General features: G+C 37.8%; 1 protein-coding gene across 2 annotated transcripts in view; it reads right to left on the bottom strand.

Moving 5' to 3' along the window:
* Phka1 (phosphorylase kinase regulatory subunit alpha 1) overlaps positions 1 to 21,266 on the bottom strand; it is a 98,360-nt gene that overhangs the window by 30,430 nt on the left and 46,664 nt on the right. For both annotated transcript variants that reach the window (XM_028775792.1, XM_028775794.1), the window contains exons 15-21: positions 14,501 to 14,610; positions 12,445 to 12,589; positions 8,193 to 8,271; positions 6,700 to 6,869; positions 4,419 to 4,595; positions 2,864 to 2,952; positions 2,225 to 2,364 (exon numbers count right to left, since the gene is read on the bottom strand). In XM_028775792.1, the coding sequence (XP_028631625.1) occupies positions 2,225 to 2,364; positions 2,864 to 2,952; positions 4,419 to 4,595; positions 6,700 to 6,869; positions 8,193 to 8,271; positions 12,445 to 12,589; positions 14,501 to 14,610 (910 nt within the window). The remainder of the gene's footprint in view (positions 1 to 2,224; positions 2,365 to 2,863; positions 2,953 to 4,418; positions 4,596 to 6,699; positions 6,870 to 8,192; positions 8,272 to 12,444; positions 12,590 to 14,500; positions 14,611 to 21,266) is intronic.

Raw genomic sequence — 21,266 nt, 5'->3', positions numbered from 1 at the left:
TGATCATAGTATAGCACTTGCCTAGTATGTACAAAGCTTGGGGTGGGGGTTGAGTCTCCACATTAGGGAAAAAGTAGCAGCTATACATCACAGGTTTTTCTGGAATGATATAACCACCTCTGAATCTGTCTTGCTTGAAAAAATGAGTCCAAATTCATCAAATCTGTAGCGATAACTATCAATTTATAGGCAATAGAAAGGAAAGTGGAACATGTTTAAATAGCTTCAGAAGGATGTGCTCAGCAAAATGAAGAATGTGAACACTCTAGGACAAACCAAAACTAGAAAGAACCAATACACATATTTAAAAAAGCACTTAGAGTCAGGTGGCGGTGGTGCACACTTTTAATCTCAACAATTGGTAGGCAGAGGCAGATGGATCTCTGAGTTAGAAGCTAACCTGGTCTACAAAGCAAGTTCCAGGACAGCTAGGGCTACACAGAGAAACTGAGCTTTGAAAAACCGATAGATAGATAGATAGATAGATAGATAGATAGATAGATAGATAGACAGACAGACAGACAGACAGACAGCACTTAGAGGAATAGAGTAACCAAGTGCAATGTGTGGATTTGAATTATATCTGGAATTCAACAAATCATCTGCAACAAAACATTATTGGATAATCAGAGATGGTTTTGGACACTGATGATATTAAAGAATAATTTTAATATTTTAAATGGTAACAGCATTGTGGCCAGGCTTTACACTCCTACATGCCCTTGAGGACCTATTTACTCTTGTGGTCTAAGTGTGTCCCTTAGGTTGGGTAATTTCCAGAGTTCTCTGTTCAAGTTCAATGCTTTACATTCCACTGTTTCAGTTTGCTTACTGTATTTTTAAGTTTTAGATTTTCCATTTAGGATTCTTCTGTGCTTTCTACCTCCTAACTGAGACACTGTATTTTTTCATTTGTCTCTGGGGTATTTATAATTCTTTGTTGAAGCATTTTGGTAGTTCTTCTACAAGCTTTCTTGTTTAATCCTAGCATCTGCCTTCTCTCTGCTGCCTCTATCAATTCCCTTTGCAAGTCCGAGTTGGGGAATTCCTGGTTCTTGGTGTGACAATCAATTTTCACTGGTATCCTGGACACTTGGGGCCAATTTGTTAGAATAATGTGGAACTTATTAACCCTATTCCAGCAGGCCTTTTCTGATAATGTACCACTAGAGGAAAGGGGATGTTGCCCTATTACTGCTTTCTGGAACTGAAGTGTGGCTTCCCTATTCAGCTTGCTTTGATATGCAATAGGAATGTCCTATCACTGTTGAAAGAGGGTGAAGCTCCCAAGAGGTTTTTTCCTATACCACCCTAGAGAGGGAAAGGGTCACTCATTTTCAATTCCCCATGTGGTCTCTGCTGACTCTGAATTACAACTCAGTGATTAAACTCTTGACTCATTAGGCAGGAGATACTAGGACATTGTTTTATTACTTTCTCTCTCTTGTAACCCAGTTAGTAGGTGACTGGGTTAGCCTATGCTGCTGCCATGATCTGGTACCTCATCACAGACCCCAAAGCAATAGGGCCAGCCAATCATGGAATGAAACCCCCCAAATTATAAGCCAAAATAAAACCTATTTTTTCTTTTTTTCATATGAAAAAAGTCAATTTTATATAGTTAAAATAATCAATAATTAGAGGATTTTTATACTCTTTACCATTGGATACTAAATAATTCAGGAGAGCTATGTGTCTACCATAGTATAAAACTATATTAAACATGAGTAGAAATCTGATCATTCAGTAGAAGAAGATACAAACTGTTCAATTCTTTGTTGTATTCTCCTTACCAACAACAAAAGAGTTTTCTGAACTAGGTTAAAGATGAGTTTGAAACAGAAGAAAAAACAGTAAAATGAAGACAAGTTAGGCTAGAGAGTTTGCTCAGCAGGTACAAGCATTTGGCTGTTCTTCCAGAGGACCAGGGTTCAGTTCTCAGCACCAATACGGTGGCTCATAACCATCTATAACTTCAGTTACAGGAGATTTCGCACTCTCTTCTGGCCTCAGAGTGCATAGACATACATGCAAGCAAAACACTCATACACATAAAATAATTTAAAAATATAAATACTAAAATAAGCAATGGAGATTTAAATAAACATTCTCTTTTATTAAGCTAATTACTCCAGGGATTTGTTATAGTATAGACAGCTGAGTAACATGTTATACTTCCTCACAATATGTACCTTAAAGTATAGCGATAACATCCATCACTTACTTCATTGTATACAGCATATAGAGTATATCAGCTTGCTCCTGTAAGCTTGAGGTCTCCTTCAACTGTGAAACCAATGACTGGAAGTCCACTTCCCCAGACTGGTCCCTAGGAAGATGTACTTCTACTCGAACAGAAGGAACCTTTGGAGTAAGCATGATGAAAAGAAACAAAGTTAACAGAGCTTAAGTAGATGATGCCCTAGAATGAGTTATCTTTCCACCTTGAAACCTTTCCTATAAGAATTTTCTAAATGTTCCCCAGATGTGCTGGTGCACACATGTAACCCTAGCATTTGGAAGGCTGAGGCAATCAGATCAGGATTCCAGGCCATCCTCAACTACATAGTAACTTTGAGGCCAGTCTGGGTTACCTGTGACTCTGCCTCAATTTTTTTCTAAAACTGTTGATGAAAAACAAGGCCAAAACAATAAAACCAACAAGCCCTATGATAGAGCTAAGTAGTTTTCTCAAAGTCTAACAAAAAAAATCCTTTACTATTTGAAGAATAACCTTTACAAGACATGCATTTCACTTGATAGTGTTTTGTTTAACACCAGAAATCATACTGGCTAGTTTTATTACTTCCATTAAAAATGACAGACTTGTACAAAAAGCTTACAGAAATATGTGCTCAGTTACCTGACTATCTTGTGGAGACGGTGAGTCAAGTAAGTTGAGTGAAGGGCGAGGAGGCTGAAATAACTTTGTAGGAAGATACATGTGAACATCTGCAAGAAGTTGACATTTGTGGGAAAAGTTAAGATGAGTAGGAAATTAATAAAATCCATCGTTGACCACAGCAAGAAGGTAACATATGGGTCATTTCTTTACAGAAGAAAAATGATAACATTTTCCTTCACTGACTTCATTAAAAAGAAATGTAGGATATTAGATAATTTTTAAAATAATCAATGAATATTTCTATGTTTTTGAAAGAATTTTCTGTAATTGTGCCATCAACTAGACACGAGATATTATGTTTACTAATATGATCACTATCAAAAAGATTTGCTGATAGTGTCATATAATAAAACACAAAGAGAAAGAACTGTTACTTTGACTTTTTCTGGGCTTTCCTAGGCTAATATTTGATTTGTAGAGGTTGGAACTGGATGAATCTATCTAGGGAATCAAAAACATATAGTGGCTGATCAACTTTGAGATGTTGCTAAGATGTTTAACTTACATAGTTAAAATACTTACCATAACCTCCAAGGAGAGACCTGCACGCCATTTTCACTATTTTATACAGAGAGACTACTCAGAACTCAAATAACTAGCCAAACAAGTAAATAAACAGTTCTGGAAATTAAATTCTGGTTTCCTGATTCACAAATGATAAATGCAACTTAATGAACTTAAGTTCATGTCCTTGCTTTAATAAACCCTCTCTATAGGGAGGTATACTAAGCTTTTCCCTAGTCTCAATGTTAAACGATACCCTTGTGCTCACATTTAGTATCTGGTTAGTAATGGTCAATGAAGATTTAGGTAGCAAGAGCATGCATCTCAATCATTCTCATCTTTGTATAATGTAACATTCAAGTCATGTAGCTGTGGCCAAGGAGCCCTTCTCTACCTCCACATGTAGCGACCATAGAAATACTGAACAGTCTTAGGAACCATAGCTATCATTCAAATATACAGAAGGTGTCTCCTCTGAAAACACTACTAAAGGAAGGTACCGGTTATGGAGAGGACTGTGGCGATACTGTGAAGAATGACTATTCTATTTGAGATCTGCATGCCTAGTGTACAATTATAGTTGGCATAAAGGGAGAACTGGGAGAACTAATTGTAGCTTAAAGAGAGTCAGTCTCTGTGTCTGTCTCTTCTGATTTGTAGTATTCTGATGGTGCTTTCTCTTTAAACAAAATTACCTTCAAAGAAGTAATGTTTCCAAATGAGAAAGCTCTTCCTCCACATCTTACTTCTATATTAAAATTTAATATGCTCTTTTGTCCTGTGTCTTGCTGTTTTCCTGGTTACACCAGATTACATGACAATATCCATATCAAGACTATATGTAATTCCTTGATTGCACAAGTATCTGAGTTCCTACAAAATTCTACGTGCTGCCCAAGAAGCCAGGAACAAACTCAACTTCCTGCTTATGATGTAATCAATGTCCTGTCCCCATCTTGGGCTTCATGCCACCTTGTGTCTGACACTAGGGGCTAATGGCATTACTCACTCTGTATATGCAGCTCCTTGGCCTTGGCCACCAAGGACATTAAGTCGCAAGTTGTTTGCACAGCAGCTCGGAACCGATCTAGCCCTCCCTTCCGTGAGGTAGGAGCTAGTTTAGGATGGGGAACAGTGTGTGCCAAAAGGCGGTCTAAATAACGGGCAACTTCATCACCACAGCGAGCTGCAAGGTTAGTTGGGAAAGGGGAAGAGACAAAAATGAACATTTTAGTTATTTCAAAATCTATCCCAGCAGTCAGAATGACTGACTCTTGTACCTAAAACACTGTCAGAAGTAGGCTGTTCTTAGCTCATGGAGGAAAACAGAGATGTGATCATTATACAACCTCATAGAATAAGATTTAGAGGTTACGGCCATTTACCAGGACCCACCTGCTCTTCAATTTTCCTGAGACACAGGTAAAGTTACCGAAAGCTAAAAGCAGTATGAGTTTGTTCCAGAACAAGCAGAGCAAGTATTTCATTATTTCTGTGTGACAACAGTGGTGGCAGAAGGGGGACAACAGTGGAGAAGGAGCAGGACAGGTCTCTTCAAGTCCCACTAGTAGAAGAGACTTTTGTGAAGAAAGGCTGGGAAAGGGCAAAAATCTTCCACCAAATACTGAGTTAGTTGTAAACAGAGTGTACAAACACTAGTTCTAACCACTAGCAAAAAAGAATCTTTATATGCCATTGGTGAAGATAGCACTCTCAACCACAAATATTTAGTCAATATTTATTTATTTATTTATTTATTTATCAAATATGTGTTGTTACTATGGAATAGGCAGTGTCCCAGGCACTGAGGATTGTTATAGAAAGTATATATGTTCTGTATTCTCTTGGACTCACTCTCTTATAGATATACATCTTATAAGGATCTCCAGCCCTACGGCTTCTGCACCACATGAGACCAAGGAAACCTATGAATAAGGCCTGGTATAAAATCATGAACTTACTCAAAACATGAAGGGTTTTTTTTTTCAGTAACTCTATTGCATAATTCTTGAGCATGAACTTTGCAGATGATGACATCATGTCACTATGTCCAAAGGCTGGACATACTTAGAATCATCTTTGAATACAGATAATGAAAACGTCATACTTTATGAATATTTGTAATGTTACAAGTAGAGAAGCACAGTGCTGGGATCACTGCCAAAGTCATGCATCATCTGCTTCTGGACAATCTTCAGTGACCTCTCCAGAAGTCCCTCAGTGATCTGATGTGACTAATGGGAACTAGCAGAGCTGCACGACTGGAACTCATATTCAATGACATCCCAATGACAGGTATCTTAACCTTGAATATAATCCAAATACTTGAGTAAAGGGATATCAGTTCCATTTAATTTTTAAAATGGTTTATGAAAAAAGAAACACTAAGCAAACAAAGAGGAATATATAGTAAATGTTGAGCCCAAATTTAAAAAAAAGTAGTATTTAGTACTTCTAATGTGTTGGCTTTTATTATAGATGAGATTATGCTTGTTAGTATCTTAAGATAGATGCTAACATTCAAATACCCAGACAACAAAAACAGGTCCACCAAAATTTAGATAGTTAGAAGAACCATTCTCTTACTGACCATTCTCTTCTGGGATTCAAACAATGTAATTCTTGTCTTGCATAGGTCAGTGCTTCTCAGTCATTTTAAATCCATGCTATCAGAGTGCTTTCTCATGGCATCATATCTTTAGCATTTATTAAATACACATTATTTGTCTAGTTTGTCATATAAAGCAACAAGCATTCCTGAATAGGCTTTTTTCAAGGTATACAGACCTCACAAATATCAATATATGCCTCTAATGACACATAAAATATAATACCTTGAATTATGAGAAACTTTAAACATAATTCTAATCAAATTTCATATTTATTCTCAATGCCAAAATATATACATATGCATATAATATACAAAAGATGTATGTATGTATATATGACATTTTCAACTACACAACTGATTTAATAGTTTTTACTCACCATTGTGTTTTTCCATTTCAAATCACCAGATACTTCAAATGCTCAAAAAAAAATCCTCCCTAATCTTAGTAAGGCATAGTCTAACCCTATACTCCATAGTCAGTCACCACAGTTATTAGACTGGAAACCAAAGAGAAGTTGAGGGAAGAAAGATGAAGCCAAACAACAGTAGAAATGTAGATATATTAAAGAATGAGGATGACACAGCATGAGATTGCTGGGAGCCTGAGTTTTTAACAACGAAGCTACAGAATCGTTTGTCTTACTGTCCGGCCATCCAGCACTGTTTAAAGCATCCTTACCATTACTTGTTGAATCATAGCTATCCATCCAGTTGCCAGAATCCAGCTCATCATCATAGTCTTCATCATAATCTTCACTGTACAGCTTACCCTCAGGTCCAGGGTCCATGAAGCTTAAGTGTGTGCAGCAAGATGTTGTCAAAAACTCTGACAATTTACCTGTTTGGATCCTTACAATTACAGGGTACACAGAAAACAGAAATTTAGAGAATATCTTTTTTAAAGTAACACAATTTTAGGAGTATAGCTCAATTAGTAAAGTACATGCCTAGCATGAACAAAACCCTTTGCCCAATTCCAAAAATTAAACAGATGATCAAATAAGCCACACTTGTCAATAAAGGAATGCTAAGCATATTTTAAGCATGTGTGGGAGATTTTAAAAGAAAGGCCACTAATTAGAGTTTACTGTCCTCCAACAGATTAGTTCTATGCTCTTCCATTATTGTACACTATGTTGAATGCCTGCTTTAAAAAAACTGTATTACCTATTAGAGATGTAGATAGAGAATGAGGATAACTTACACAAATCTGTAACATCATTTAAGAGCACTGACTGCTCTTCCAAAGGACCTGGGTTCAATTCCCAGCAACCACATGGTGGCTTAGAACTGTCTCTAACTCCAATTTGAACGGATCTGATACTGCTTGCTGGACTCTGTAGGCACCAGGCATGCACAAACTCCCATACACCCAGAATAAAAATAAAAAGAAATCTCAAAAAAATTTAAAAATACCATCATAGGACCATTTTGGACATAAGAGACAGTATCTGAAAATTGTATACATTGTAATAAATTAAGTTGAACCATATCAGTTTCTACTTAATAAGCCAATTAGAAAACTCCAAATGAAGTTAGTAGTACAACTTTTTTTTGTTGTGTGTTTTTGACACAGGGTTTCTCTGTATGGCTCTGGCTATCCTGGAACTCACTCTATAGACCAGGCTGGCTTTGAACTCAGAGATCTGCCTAGTGGCATTAATTTAAAACCAGTTTAAAGGGGCTACCAATGGCTAGACGTGGGATAATTTGAAAAATGAAAGAAATAATGATAGGAATGGGTCACGATATGTTGAACAAAATAAGAATCCAAAGAATACATATCTAATTCATAAACCACAAAATAAGATAATTTTTATATACAAGAATTCCAATTCTAGATGTTCACAAAGTGATAGAAACACAAGTGATGGGATTAAAGGCATGCGCCACCACTGCCCGGCACTCAAAAAATTTTTAAGAAAAGGATATGAAGACACTTGGTGAACAGCACTAAAACTGAAATCATATCATTCATAATGATTAACCCATCTCAAATGCCTTCTGAAATGATGTCTTGGGAAAGACCACAGTGAATTCTTATAACCGTATGTGTTGTTGCAGCATCGATTTGGATCTAAATTTAACTTTCTCATATTATAAGCAGGGCTCAAGGATTACTGACAGTTTCTTGAGCTCCATCTCCCCTGGTTCGGGGTATATGTCACTTACCTGGCCCCACCAAAATAGCCATCCTGCATTTTTCGGAGTGCTGCCAGGATACTTGAATTCAAGCTGGTTCCATCTTCATCTTTAAAAGGAAAGATTAAAAAAAACCAATTATTTGTCATTTTATCTTAGAACTAGGGGAAATATTTCAATTCTTTCAAACCAGCATTGTACAGGTAGTGCCCTGTGCTTCAGTGATTAATGTGAGAATCAACATCACTGCAGAATGGACAAATGGCAAAGATTAAGTTCTTCAAAGGCATTATCTTGTTTATCACAAGTACCCAGCACTATTTATCAAATGTTTATGACATATACTATTGATGAACCAACCCACCTCCATCTTAGGCTTGAAAGCTATCTTATATTAAAGGCAAATTAGGTTACTTCCTGTTTATGATAAAAACTTTGTTTCTCAAGGATTGGACTATGGCCACCCACCTGTAATCTTAACTACAAATGGTTCTGTATTGCCTGTTTCAGGAAACTGCAACCATGTCTTTCTTTCAAAAAGTTGTTATGATCATCTTGCACCCTTACCTTTGTTTCAAAGGCTTTTATGGCCACCTTGTTATGCTGTTCCTGTAATTCCACCTATTATCTGCAAAAACCCCCATTTGGAAAACCCCTAGCCCTGATAAAAACTCTTACCTTGCCCATGTCCATGGCTGACCTCTTAAACTACACTTTAGGGGGAGGCAGCACATGCACATGAATAAAAAAAGCTTGCTTTAATTAATTGCTTGCTTTAATTAATTTGGCCATGATGATTTGGGTCAGTGTCCAATCTCCTTGCATTGGGATTATCATTATGATAAGTATCTCATAGACGGTATCACTCATAATGAGCCTTGGTGTATGCAAACATATGTGTGTATGTGTATATACACATTTACAATCCTCTAAAAGGGTTCTAATTACCTGTTTTATATGAAACTGATGATAGTCTTGTGATTTGCCTTTTCCAATTTATCCTTTCTAGCAGCACTCAGGATGCAGAAGCAGGAAGACCATGAGTTCAAGGCCAAGCTTATTTATATAATGAGTTGCACAATAGCCTGGGCATATTGTGAGACTTTGCTTCAAAACACAAAACAAAATAACAAAACCCAATACAAGCCAGGCATAGTGATGCACATTTGTAATCTCAGTACTTAAGAGGCAGATGTAGGAAGATCAGCAGTTTAAAGCCAATCTTTGCTATCTATCAAGTTTGAAGACAGCTTATACTATATAAGACCCAGTCTCAGAAATCAAACTGGTTCAGAAAGATGGCATAATGGATAAAAGCGCTTGCTGCCAAGACTGATGACCTGAGTTTGATCCCTGGAACCCACATCACAGAGGGAGAGGACCAACTTCTGCAAACTGTCCTCTGACTTCCACACAAGAGCCACTTGCACACACACGCACACACACACTACATATATATATTCATACATAAAATAAACAAAACAAGAATAAATACATAGATAAAATAGTTTGATATAGTGGCAAATGCCTGTAATCTCAGCATTTGGGAGGCTAAAGCAAGAAGACTGCTATGAGTTCAAACCAGCTTGGTGAGATTCTAGGCAGCATGGGCCATTCTGTGTCAAAAGAATGAAAGAGCAAAAGAAAAAAAAGGGAAACATCAAATAGAACAAAACAAAATGGCTTTGTATCATCTTTCTTCAACTTTCAATACCACCAGTACAGAATAGTATCTCCTCTTCTCACACGTTCACTAGCTTGCTTGATGTCAGTCTACTATGATGACAGAACTACCGTCAACAACTAATATCCCCTAAGTACAACCTTCATGTCACTCTGTAGTCCTCCCTTCTCCCCAGGGCTTGTTGGCCACCAGCCATGAGTACAATCAGCTTTAATGAGGCAGCTCAACTGTATCTGGAGTACATCAAGGGCTATATCTAGGCTTTTGGTTGGTTGGTTTTGGTTTTATTTTTAGGAAGGGGGTAGGGATTTCCAAGGTGAGTAAGTCTCATTAGCTAGAGTTTAGGGTACTGAAGAATGCCTCAGTACCCTAAGGAGAGGCATTATAAGAATTCCAGGTGCTTGCTGGACAGGTTCTTACTGAGAGAAAGGAAGCTGAACCCATACTCTCACCAAGGCTACATGACATTGTGTAGGGAGACAGTGTGGGGGACTTCAGGTCAGACAAGGTCAGAGAAGGGGAAGTCCATCAGATAAAGGAAATCCTCCATTTTGTACAGAGCTCAGAGAAGCATTGGACAAGGTAGACTGTGACCTTAATCGTTAAGGCTTCCCTACATCACTCCTGACTCAGAAACTTTTGAAAGTTTCAACATCTATGTAACTCCTAATGTAACTTGTTTTAAATGTCTCTGCTGATTTTCAATGTATAAGTTTTCATAATCTAAACCTACCTTACTTTGCCAGTTTTGTTCATCACAGTACTCTAATATGTTCAAGTTGGCCTCTTCACCAGCCTCACACACAGGCTCATTCCTCTCTCCAGGCCTCACTCAAGATAGCCCCCAACCCAGTTAAGATCTCATTCTTCTTTCCTCCTCCTATGTGAAGATTAACAATTTCATGGTGGTGGTGGTTCACACCTTTCATCCCAGCTCTTTAGAGGCAGAGGCTGGCAGATCTCCGAGTTTGAGGCCAGCCTGGTCTACAGAGTTTCAGGACAATGAGGGCTACACAGAGAAACCTTGTTTCACAAACAAGAACAATAACCACCCATGGGCAGGAGAGACGACTCAGTAATTAAAAGGATTTGTTGCTGTTATGGAGGACCCAGGTTGTGTTCCCAACAATCACATCAGATGCTTCACAAGAGATCTGATACTTGTTGGATTTCAGACTCAGGAGAAGGGGCTGAGGGGCATATTTACCAAAGTGGACCTGGCCTTCAGGTTCTTCCAGAATCCCTTAGTCCCTACCTGTTACAAGGCCTGGCTGGCATACCCTGCCCTCTACCCTGAACTTTCCCACCCAGGGGTTCGGGTCTTCATTATATACTTCAGACATTTTGGCCTCTATCTGTACTTCTCCTTTCTCTGTGCTGGTGCAATTTCTCTCTCTGCACCCCACCCCCTTTTCTGTTTCCCTGTCTGCATGGCAACTTCCCTGACCTCCTCCTGTGAGATCAGTATTAAATTATACTTTAATTTGCCTTGAATTGGCTAAATTAAATGCCTCTTTTGCTCTCTATGGACACACGCCCTTGTATGTACACTCACATGCATTAAAATAAAATCTTGTTAAAAAGAAAAACCAAAAGCAATTCTAAAAGCTTAAGTCTCACATCAGCTGACAATTTTTCTTTGGCACCCTGATACCTTTTAGTACTTCAGTACTTCCTAATTTACTGTCTTGAATTTGTCTTCATTGTTGTTATTACCATTACCTATTAACTTTGCCTCCTAAATTAGATTGTATACTATTTGAAGACAATTGTGAGAATACATTAGTTATTAAATGGACACTTGTTTTGTAATCATCTCAGATAATGAAAAGAGACAAAAAAGAACAAAGACTACCCTACTTTCTCAGCTCTTGTTATTTTGAAGCCCTTTTCAGATGCGACCAAAATTCTTCCCAGTCTGTCTGGATTTCAAATGATTCATGATAAAGGGTTCTTTTTAATGAAAAGGAATTTTATGCACTTTGGCAGTACACACAGATCTTTGGAAGCAACAGCAGAGACACAGAAAGAAAAAAGCAGCCTCAGTCTTTTAATCCTGCAGGAACTCAGAACAAGAAAGTCTTTCCTCATGAGGAAGCACCTCTCCCTGCCCCTGTAAACTTTCTCCATGCTAGATCTTCCTGTTTCACTAAGACAAGCTTCAGGAGGAGAACTTGGCAGCTTGGGAACTTCCTTATAAATCTTGATGGTCCACGGGGATAAAATAGATGTAGCTGCACTGGTACTGTCTTTAAAAAGAGTTATAGAATACAGGTTTTGGAAAGGTGCCTTAGAAATCATTATCGAACGCTATTCTCTGCTCCATTTTTAGATTATGGCTCTCAAGCCACTTGAAATATTGTTAGGTATCCATTTGTTTCATACTTACTGTCTTCAACACCTAAAACATAAGCTTAAATAGAGCAGAAGCTGTACCTGCCTATCACCCATGATGTCCAGAGCTTAGAAAACGGTCTGGCACAAAAGATAAGCTGGTGAGTACTGCTGTAAGAAGCAGCTCTACAGGGGGATGCTAAAGAACTACACACATGACTTATTTCAAAAGTGCACTGGTTCCCTGTGTCATTCAGCCCTTACCAAGCATGGTGTGTGAGACAGGGAAGGTGATAGTGGGCTGGCCTGTCATCCTCCAACGGCTACAGAGGTAGGAGAGGTCTGTTCTGAGCATTTCTACTATCATCTGGTTGTCCAGAGCCAGGTAGAACTGTTGCTGGTCTATAAACTGAGAAAAGGAAAAATGATCATTCAGAAAATTTTGCTCTCACAAATATCAAACAATATTTTTCAATGTTCATTTATTTATAAGGCATGCGTCACAGACAAAACAGTGCTCTCAAATTTAATGGCTGATAATTCCCAAAGTACGTGATGGCCACTAGTAGGCACAATAGTTTCTGATAATTTTGAAGTGTGTGAGTGCCTACACATCTTTTTTTTTGTTATTTTTTTTTAATTTTTTCTCAAATCGTAATTCATTCACACAGGGGTTATAAACACAGAAAGGCAGGATGTGGGGAAGGGAATGACACTGGAGTGTGGGTGCTCAGGGGGAATACAGATATCTTCAGAACCGGGTATCGGCTGGGTGAAGGTTCAGGGGACAAGTCACCATGACTCTGCCTATGACTCGCTTGTCCCCATCTAAGCTGGTATTGTCTGCCAAGGCTACCTATTTACAAGGTCTATGACCACTCAGGCTTATAAATTTCCACAAAAGCTGCCTGTTGACATTAGCTTATATTAGCTTATCTGTTTCAATGTTTTTCCACTGAGACCCAAGACTTGGTGTTAGTATACATGTATGAAAGGCCTATTGCTGATTTTAGGCCTATGGCTGATTTTAGGCCTTCAGTGTGTAAGCAGGGCTGCTCCTGACATCTCCTCCCTTCTGTAAGTATAGAAGGGATGTGGCGATTCTAATCTTGGGAAAGCAGGGATAGAGGCCTGACTTCCAGTAATTGAAGGGGACCTTGTAATGGCTCCAGTACCCCTGTCATTGTCCAGTGAGTGCCTACACATCTTATCAAATATATAATTTCATCTAATCCTATAAGTACCTAGTATAGGCAGCTCCTCCTTTCCCTTGGCCCTTTCTTCCTAGTTTCTCATTATGTAGTCTAAGATGTTTTGAATTCATAATCCCCCTGCTCTAGAATTCCTGAGTCCTGGGTTACTGGCATGCACCTCTATTCCCAATTTGTCATTTTTCTTCTAATATGAACAATAAGACTCAGAGACAGTATATGGACTAGCACACACATCTCATTAGCAAATAGAAAAGTCAGAAATAGACTCTAGAATCACTTCATCTTTTGTCTGTGTCTGTCTCAGCTGCACTGTTTTAGATATGACAAATAGGGAATTTAAAGTTTCCTTCCAGAAAACACTGTGGTGCTAGAGTTAAACCCCTGGTCCTAGTGCATGCTTAGAGAATACTCTACCCTAAGCTCAGGCTTCAGCTCTTGGGTGAGACAGAATACTCCTGCAGAGCTCATAATGACCTTGCTAACCATGATGCCCAGGTTGGCTCTGAACACCAGTCTCTTGCCTCACCCTCCTAAGCGCCAGGATTACAAGCACGTGACACCATGCATGGCTTCCTTCCCAGAAAATAATTTGTACTACCATACCCATGTGCAATAGAACTTAGATCTATTATTATGTAGCTAACACACGTCAGGCCACTAATATGTATAATTACAGCTTAACAGTCCTGATATTTTTCTTTAAAGGACACTGAAGTTTTCCATGCAAATAAAAGGGCTCCTTCCCCACAGGAACCACTTAATTTAGCACTTAAATAAAATACAGTGTGTTTCACTCATAAAGGATAACTACAGTCTTCATTTAATTTCTGAAAATAAGAAAAACTGTGTAAAGACCTGAACATTTAGAAAATCTCCATGACAATTTACCACCCAGGACCACTGTTGGCAATAACAGTCACTTGCCAAAGGTCTATGCTGCAAGTTCAATTTGGTTCAATTCAACAAACACTTATTGAGCCATTTAAGATATGCAAGGCCCTGTGAAAGTCTGACTAATCCAAATCCAGTAAATGCTTTTACTTTTGCAGTCTCTCTCCCTCTTATTTCCATTCATCTCAATGAATTTTGCAGCTTATTCCACTCACCTGTGGAGTGAAAGTAAAGATAGTTTTGCGAATGTCATAAAGTTTTGACGTTCCAAGCACACCCATGAGCCTGTAGGGTCGTCCACTGAGTTTCATTCTACTGTTGCATCCTGACACAGAATTGAGAAACAATCAGGAAATTCTTAGTGTATAAATTAAATCAGTATTTATCTATACAGATAACACAATGTACATATATATAGAGAGAGACACATAGCTAGCTCATTTCCTTCAGTTTGAGATGTCTTCCTTTTACAGCTTAGCTTTCTAAAATTAGAATCTATCTTGCAATCCATATCTGTGTTAAATATACTATGTACATGTATAACTATATATTATATACAAATGTAAAACTACATTAAATATTGTTTAAGGTACAATAAGGGAACTGTTTACTCACTGACATGAATTTTTCCTATCATCAGAGGGGAAAAATACTACACATATTGTTCTAAAAATGTTTTCTTCCAAGATAGTTTGAATATTTTTTCTTGTCAGTACTGAGGGAACCCTTACTACATGTTTTTGACTACAACATATTTTTGTAAGTACTTGATTTGTTATCTTCACCAACATGAACCTTTTCATGAACATGCAAATACATGCAGGCCAGTGGAACCCCTCAGATGTCATCCTCAGGAATTCTAGTTATCTCCTTTCGAGTTTGGGTCTCTCACTGACCTATAATCCACCAATTAGGCTAGACTTGCTTAACAGTGAGCTGCCACCTCACTCTTGGGATCACAAGCATGCATACCATTCCAGAAAATCTCAAATATATTCAGGAAATCAAAGAATTCAAGTCCTCATGCTTACAAGGTAAGGGTTTTACCTATTAAGCCACCCCCTACACACACACACACACACACACACACACACACACACACACACAAACATTACAGTTTCAGAGTTGCTTCAACTTGTAAAGAAACAGACCAGAGAATGTTCAACACCTTGGCCATATTCCAAGTTCTACTGAATAATTCCCATATTTGCTCTAGGACTAATATCAAAACTAGATTTATTCACGAATTCTTGTTAGTAAAATCTTAACTATTATTGTATATGGTGTGTGTGTGTTTTATATGTGCAGGCACACTCATGACATACATGGAAGTCACAGGGCAACTTTTGTGAGCTGGTGCTCATTCCTTTGGGTCTGAGATTGAACTCACTTTGAGTTTCTAGGATCAAACTCAAGTCATCAGGCTTAAGTGACAAGTGCTTTTACTATCACAAGGGCCTTTGTTAGTAGTTTTTGATTACAACAACATATGTGTAGTGTAAAATTTATCATCTTAATATTTTAAGAATAAATGCCACCACTATTCACCTCTCCAAAACTACTTCATCTTTCCAAACTGAAACTCTACACTCATTAAACACTAAGTTCTTAAGTTACTTTTACAGACAATAAAATAATTTCTTTCATTAACATCTGCCATTTTTAGCATATGAGGTTTTATTTACCTATTTGATATTTATTCTGATAGTCTTTATTCTCTTTGATGGAAATATAAAAGCATTTTGTTGACTTAGATTTTTGATCATTTATTGTTAATGTATGGAAATGAAAATATGAGATTTTGTGTTCTACAGCTTAAATATAAAAGCATTTTGTTGACTTAGATTTTTGATCATTTATTGTTAAGGTATGGAAATAAAAATATGAGATTTTGTGTCCTATAGCTTTGCTGAATTTATTAGTTCTAAAGGGCTTTAAAAATATATCTGAAACCATTAGAATTTTTTCCATATCAGCACAAATGAACACAGGTCATAATTTCAATTCTTTATTTACAATTGGATATCTTTTGTTTCTGTTTAATTAACAGAAGTCTGTGTGTGTCCAAACCAAGCAAACTCATACTTACTGCACAAAATAGGCAAGAAGTAAATAGTAGACACGAGGATTCTGAGTTAGAAGTCAGTCTAGATGCTTTCTCACATTACACACAAAAAATAATAAATAAATTATTTTAAAAGCACAATTTCAGCTTCAGTTATAATGGTTGGGTTTTCTAGTTCTTATATTAAGATAGCCAAAAAAAGGAGAAGAAAAGATATTATAAAACACACTAGGAGGCCTAAGAAACTAAAACTAATAAATGAACAGAAAGCTAAAAGAAAAATATCCAGACAAACAGCAGCTTCTCCTCCTCCTCCACCTGCTTATGTGGCAGTAAACCAACAGCTCTCTAATTGAAATAAACCCACTCAACAGAAGTGAAATTGTGCCTGATACTGGAAACCTAGTCAACTATCCAGGGCTAGTAAAGTGATGCTATCTTATTAAACTTGCAAAATCCCTAACTATATTTTAAATATTTATCCTTAAATCCACAGATGAGTATAGTTCTAACTCCTCATTTTAAAAACAAACCTCCTCGCAATAGACAGAGACCATTACATAAAACACCAACTATTCAAATTGCAGAGAACAATTGACTATCCAGACACAACTGATCCATCTGTAACACAACTCCTGCACATATGGCTCAGGGATCATAGTAAAAGCATGGGATTAGGAGCAGAAAGACTGTAAGAGCCAGAGGAAGTTTGCTGTGAGATTTCATATCCTAGAAATGTCAAAGAAACTTCACCCAGGAAGTCTGTTCAATGTGGCTGCCTAAAGACTTGAACAAGGATGACACCAATAGACACATTAACATGGAAGGGGAAATCTCATGGGACCTCTACCCTAGAAAAAGAACTACAGGCAACCAAAGAATTCTGAGAGCAGAAGAAATAGTCTTCCCCAGGGAAGAACTCCCAAACTGGTTATCCAATCAATATTAAAGTCAGCCTTGAAATCTTTTTCCTTAACTTTTATTCTTCTCTCATATATTACATTCTGACTACAATTTCCTGTCCCTCCACTCCCCCCAGATCAATTCCTCCTCTGTTTCACTTAGAAAACACACACACACACACACACACACACACACACCACACACACCACACACACCACACACACCACACACACCACACACAGACACAGAGCAGGGCTACCAGGGATATCCACTGAACATGGTATTAGACTAGGTACAAATCCTCAAATCAAGGCTGGATGAGGCAACCTAGGAAGAGGAAAAGGGTACCAAATACAGGCAAAAGAGTCAGATACACCCTCCATTCCCATTTTTGGGAGTCTCACAAGAACACCAAGCTACACGGTCAGAACATATATGCAGAAGACCTAGTACAGAGCCATGCAGACTCCTTGATTGTCACCTGAGTCTCTGTGGGCCTGCTTTGTTCATTCTATAGCCTGTGATTTCTTGGTGTCCTCGACCCATCTGGCTCCTACAATCCTTTCTCCCCTTCTTCTGCAGGATTTCCATTAGCCCTGTAATCTTATGCACAATAAATTATACAAACTAAACAGGTTGTGTTTAAAATTTTAGGGGTATGTGTATAACAATTAAATAAATAAAATTCATGAATATGAGAGAGCAAGAGGTTACATGGGAAGAGCTGGAAGGAAAAAAGGAAGGAAGGAAGGAAGGAAGGAAGGAAGGAAGGAAGGAAGGAAGGAAGGAGGGAGGGAGGGAAGGAGGGAAGGAGGGAAGGGAGAAATTTATAAAATTGTATTTTAATTTCAAAAAATAATATAAATGTTTCAGAAAAGATTAAGAAATTTAAAAATGCAGTACTAGGAAAGAAAAAAAAACAGTAATAGATATAGCCACAAGGTAACATATACATGTGAATGAGATTATGCATGTAAATGATAACCATTAGAAACCAGTAAGAAAAGTTTAAAGACACCTGTAGGATATTTGGCATAATCCTAACACCTCTCTGGATGTTTTAACTTTGCATAGTGAGATTATGAATTTAAAGAATGTTGCTCTGTTGAGCTTTGATGCTGCAAATAATGCTGAAAAAATTATCCATGGCCTCAGGTCAGTATTTCCATTTTGGTCAAACCTCAGGAATGGCAATATATAGCTTGATCAGGCTAGTCCTTCTTGTCCTGGGAATACTTTTATTCCTGCCCATCGTGTTAAAGCTTGTCTCTAACTACATCAACAGGTTGGCAGCCAAAGTACATGACTTAAAACTGATAATGGAACCCCCCCAGACAGAGTTATTAATTTAACAGCCTGGCAAGCCAAGGATGCACAGAGCCTTACCAACCTAAGACAGGAGTACATTGCTTTTGATAATTCATATTCTGATGGGTAAGGAAGGCATTCTTGTCAGAACAACCTAATACAGGCTCAGTCTTGTGCGGGGCGCGCGTGTAGTGGTCTCGCCGGCAAAAAACATACACACACGCGCGCACACACACACATCACACACACGCCAGAATCTTTCCGTATGAACACGTTTATTTCCCCAAAACCAAGATGGTGGAAGAAGACGAGAAGGCGTGGGAAAGCACTGCCTATATACCCCAGAGCGGGGTATTCACCCCCTGATTGGCTGCTTACTCGTAGCGCGCCAAACGCCGTGAGATGGGCTTAGCTTTGGCAGACTAACCATGGCACATGCACAGTTTACTTGGTACTAGGAAGAATTACGGGCGACAGCGCCACCTAGCGATGGCGGACTTTGTCAGCTCTCGTGGCGGCTCCCAACACAGTCTTGTTAATCAAATAACAAAGGGGGAGAGGTGGAGAGCCTTTGGGGCTGCTTGGTAAGAATCTGACATGGGCTAAGGACAAGGAAATGGGCTGCTTGGCAGGAATATGACATTGACTAAGGACAAGGAAGTAGGCTTCAGGCAGGAATCTGACATTAGGCTAGAACAAAGAAGTAATTTCAGGTAGGAATCTAAATCTTAGGCTACAACAAAGAAGTAATCTCAGGCAGGAATCCAAATATTAGGCTAGAACAAAGAAGCAATTTCAGACAGGAGTCTAAATTTTAGGCTAGAATAAGTAAGTAGACTTCAGACATGAAAATGACCTTGGGCTAGGGCAGGGAATCAGGCTCAGATACTTTGGTTATCCTGATAAGCCTTTAGAAACAGTGATCATGGGAGTGTTCACATAACTGGGTTTAATGCCTTGCTTTTCCTTTGATTATTTCTGTTTATTGTCTTGCTTGTTCCTTGACTATTTGTGTTTATTGTCTTGCTTGTTCCTTGACTATTTGCATCTATTGTACTGCTAGTTCCTCCACCTAGAACTGATCTTAATACTTACATGTAATCAGAATGGTATAAAAGCAAAAAGGAAGAGGGGGTATAGGATAGGGGGTTCTAGGGAGGGGAAATGGGGAAAGGAGATGTCATCTGTATTATAAAAAAATAAAATATCCAATAAAAAAGAAAAACCAAAACCAAATTAAAACAGTATACAGTGACTCAATATATGATCACCTCGGTGTTTAAGAGGACTGGCTGATGGAATAATAGCTATTGCTGATTTAAAAAAATCCTCTTAGTAAGGTTGAAATGGTTGGTATTTTTTTTAACTTAATAAAGAGTATTTACCAGAAACCCAATGGCAAAAAATAAAAAGAAACTAGTAAGAAATTGTAAAGTCTATTGCAAAAATGGCAATAGAATGAAAGAGACAATTTAAAATAGATGAAAAATTACTATTTATGAAAACAAACTAATCAAGAGCTTATAAAAAACCTAAAGACATTATACTAATATAGGTATTAAATAGGGCTAGAGAGATGGCTCAGACTTTAAAGGCTATGCTTATAACCAAAATTTAAGATAGGTATGAAACTGGATTAAAAGAGGCTACTTACTAAAATGGAACTGAATTTATCATATATTACTATGTTTCACAAAGTAAATTGCAATTTCTATACTATAAGAACATTTTTTTCTAAAAACAAGTGTGTCTTATTTATAAAATCTTAATATAAGCAAAAGCCCACAAATAAAAATAGTGGCTTCTTCAGTGGTTAAATTATAAATGTTTTTCAAATCCTTCTTTTCTGTTTTTTTTTTCTGTATTTTTCAGTTTCAACAAGTCAGTTTGTACATGTCAGTTGGTAATTAGCTAACTTATGACTTCTAAAATTAGAACCAGAATAGCTTATGTATTCAGATAAAACTAAAAATGATTTCCCAATTCCTAAAAAGGTGAAGTATCTCCCATACAATTTATTTTATATTTAAAAAAATTATACAAAGTGGGGCTGGAGAGATGGCTCAGCAGTTAAGAGGACTGGTCACTCTTCCAGAAGTCCTGAGTTCAATTCCCAGTAACCACATGGTGGCTCAGAGCTGTCTGTAATGGGATCCGTCCAATGCCCTTTTCTGGTGTGTCTGAAGATAGCAACAGTGTGTATGCATATAAATAAGTAGGTCTTTTAAAAAGTTATACAAAGGAAATGTATATACTACATATATATATATATATCATACCCAAATACTCAAAGATTGCCCTAACCTAACCTAAATGTAAAAAAATAAGGGGAGGTGACTGTGATGGTGCACACCTGTAATCCAATGTAATCCAAGTATCTGGAAGGCTTAAGCAAGAGGGTCATGAGTATGCCTTTGGGTTATATATTATCACCTAACTCAAAAACAAAATGAAACAAAAAACCAGATTCGGGATTTTAGTGGTATGGCATTTTAGCAAGTACATGAGCCCTTAGGTTTATCCAGAAGTACTATATACATATATGTATAAATGGAACTTTTTGAGACAGGGTCTCACACTATATTTTAGGCTAGCTTGAAATTTATTCTGTAGCCCAGGATGGCTTACAATTTAGAATAATCCTCCTGCCACTGTCTGTCTGCCTCTCTCTCTCTCCCTCTCTCTCTCTCTCTCTCTCTCTCTCT

The sequence above is a fragment of the Grammomys surdaster genome, unplaced genomic scaffold, assembly GCF_004785775.1.
Source record: "Grammomys surdaster isolate TR1022 unplaced genomic scaffold, NIH_TR_1.0 260, whole genome shotgun sequence".
In the NCBI taxonomy this organism is placed as follows: domain Eukaryota; kingdom Metazoa; phylum Chordata; class Mammalia; order Rodentia; family Muridae; genus Grammomys; species Grammomys surdaster.
Note: the sequence above shows the minus strand (reverse complement) of the source record. Positions and strands in the feature narration are given on the sequence as shown.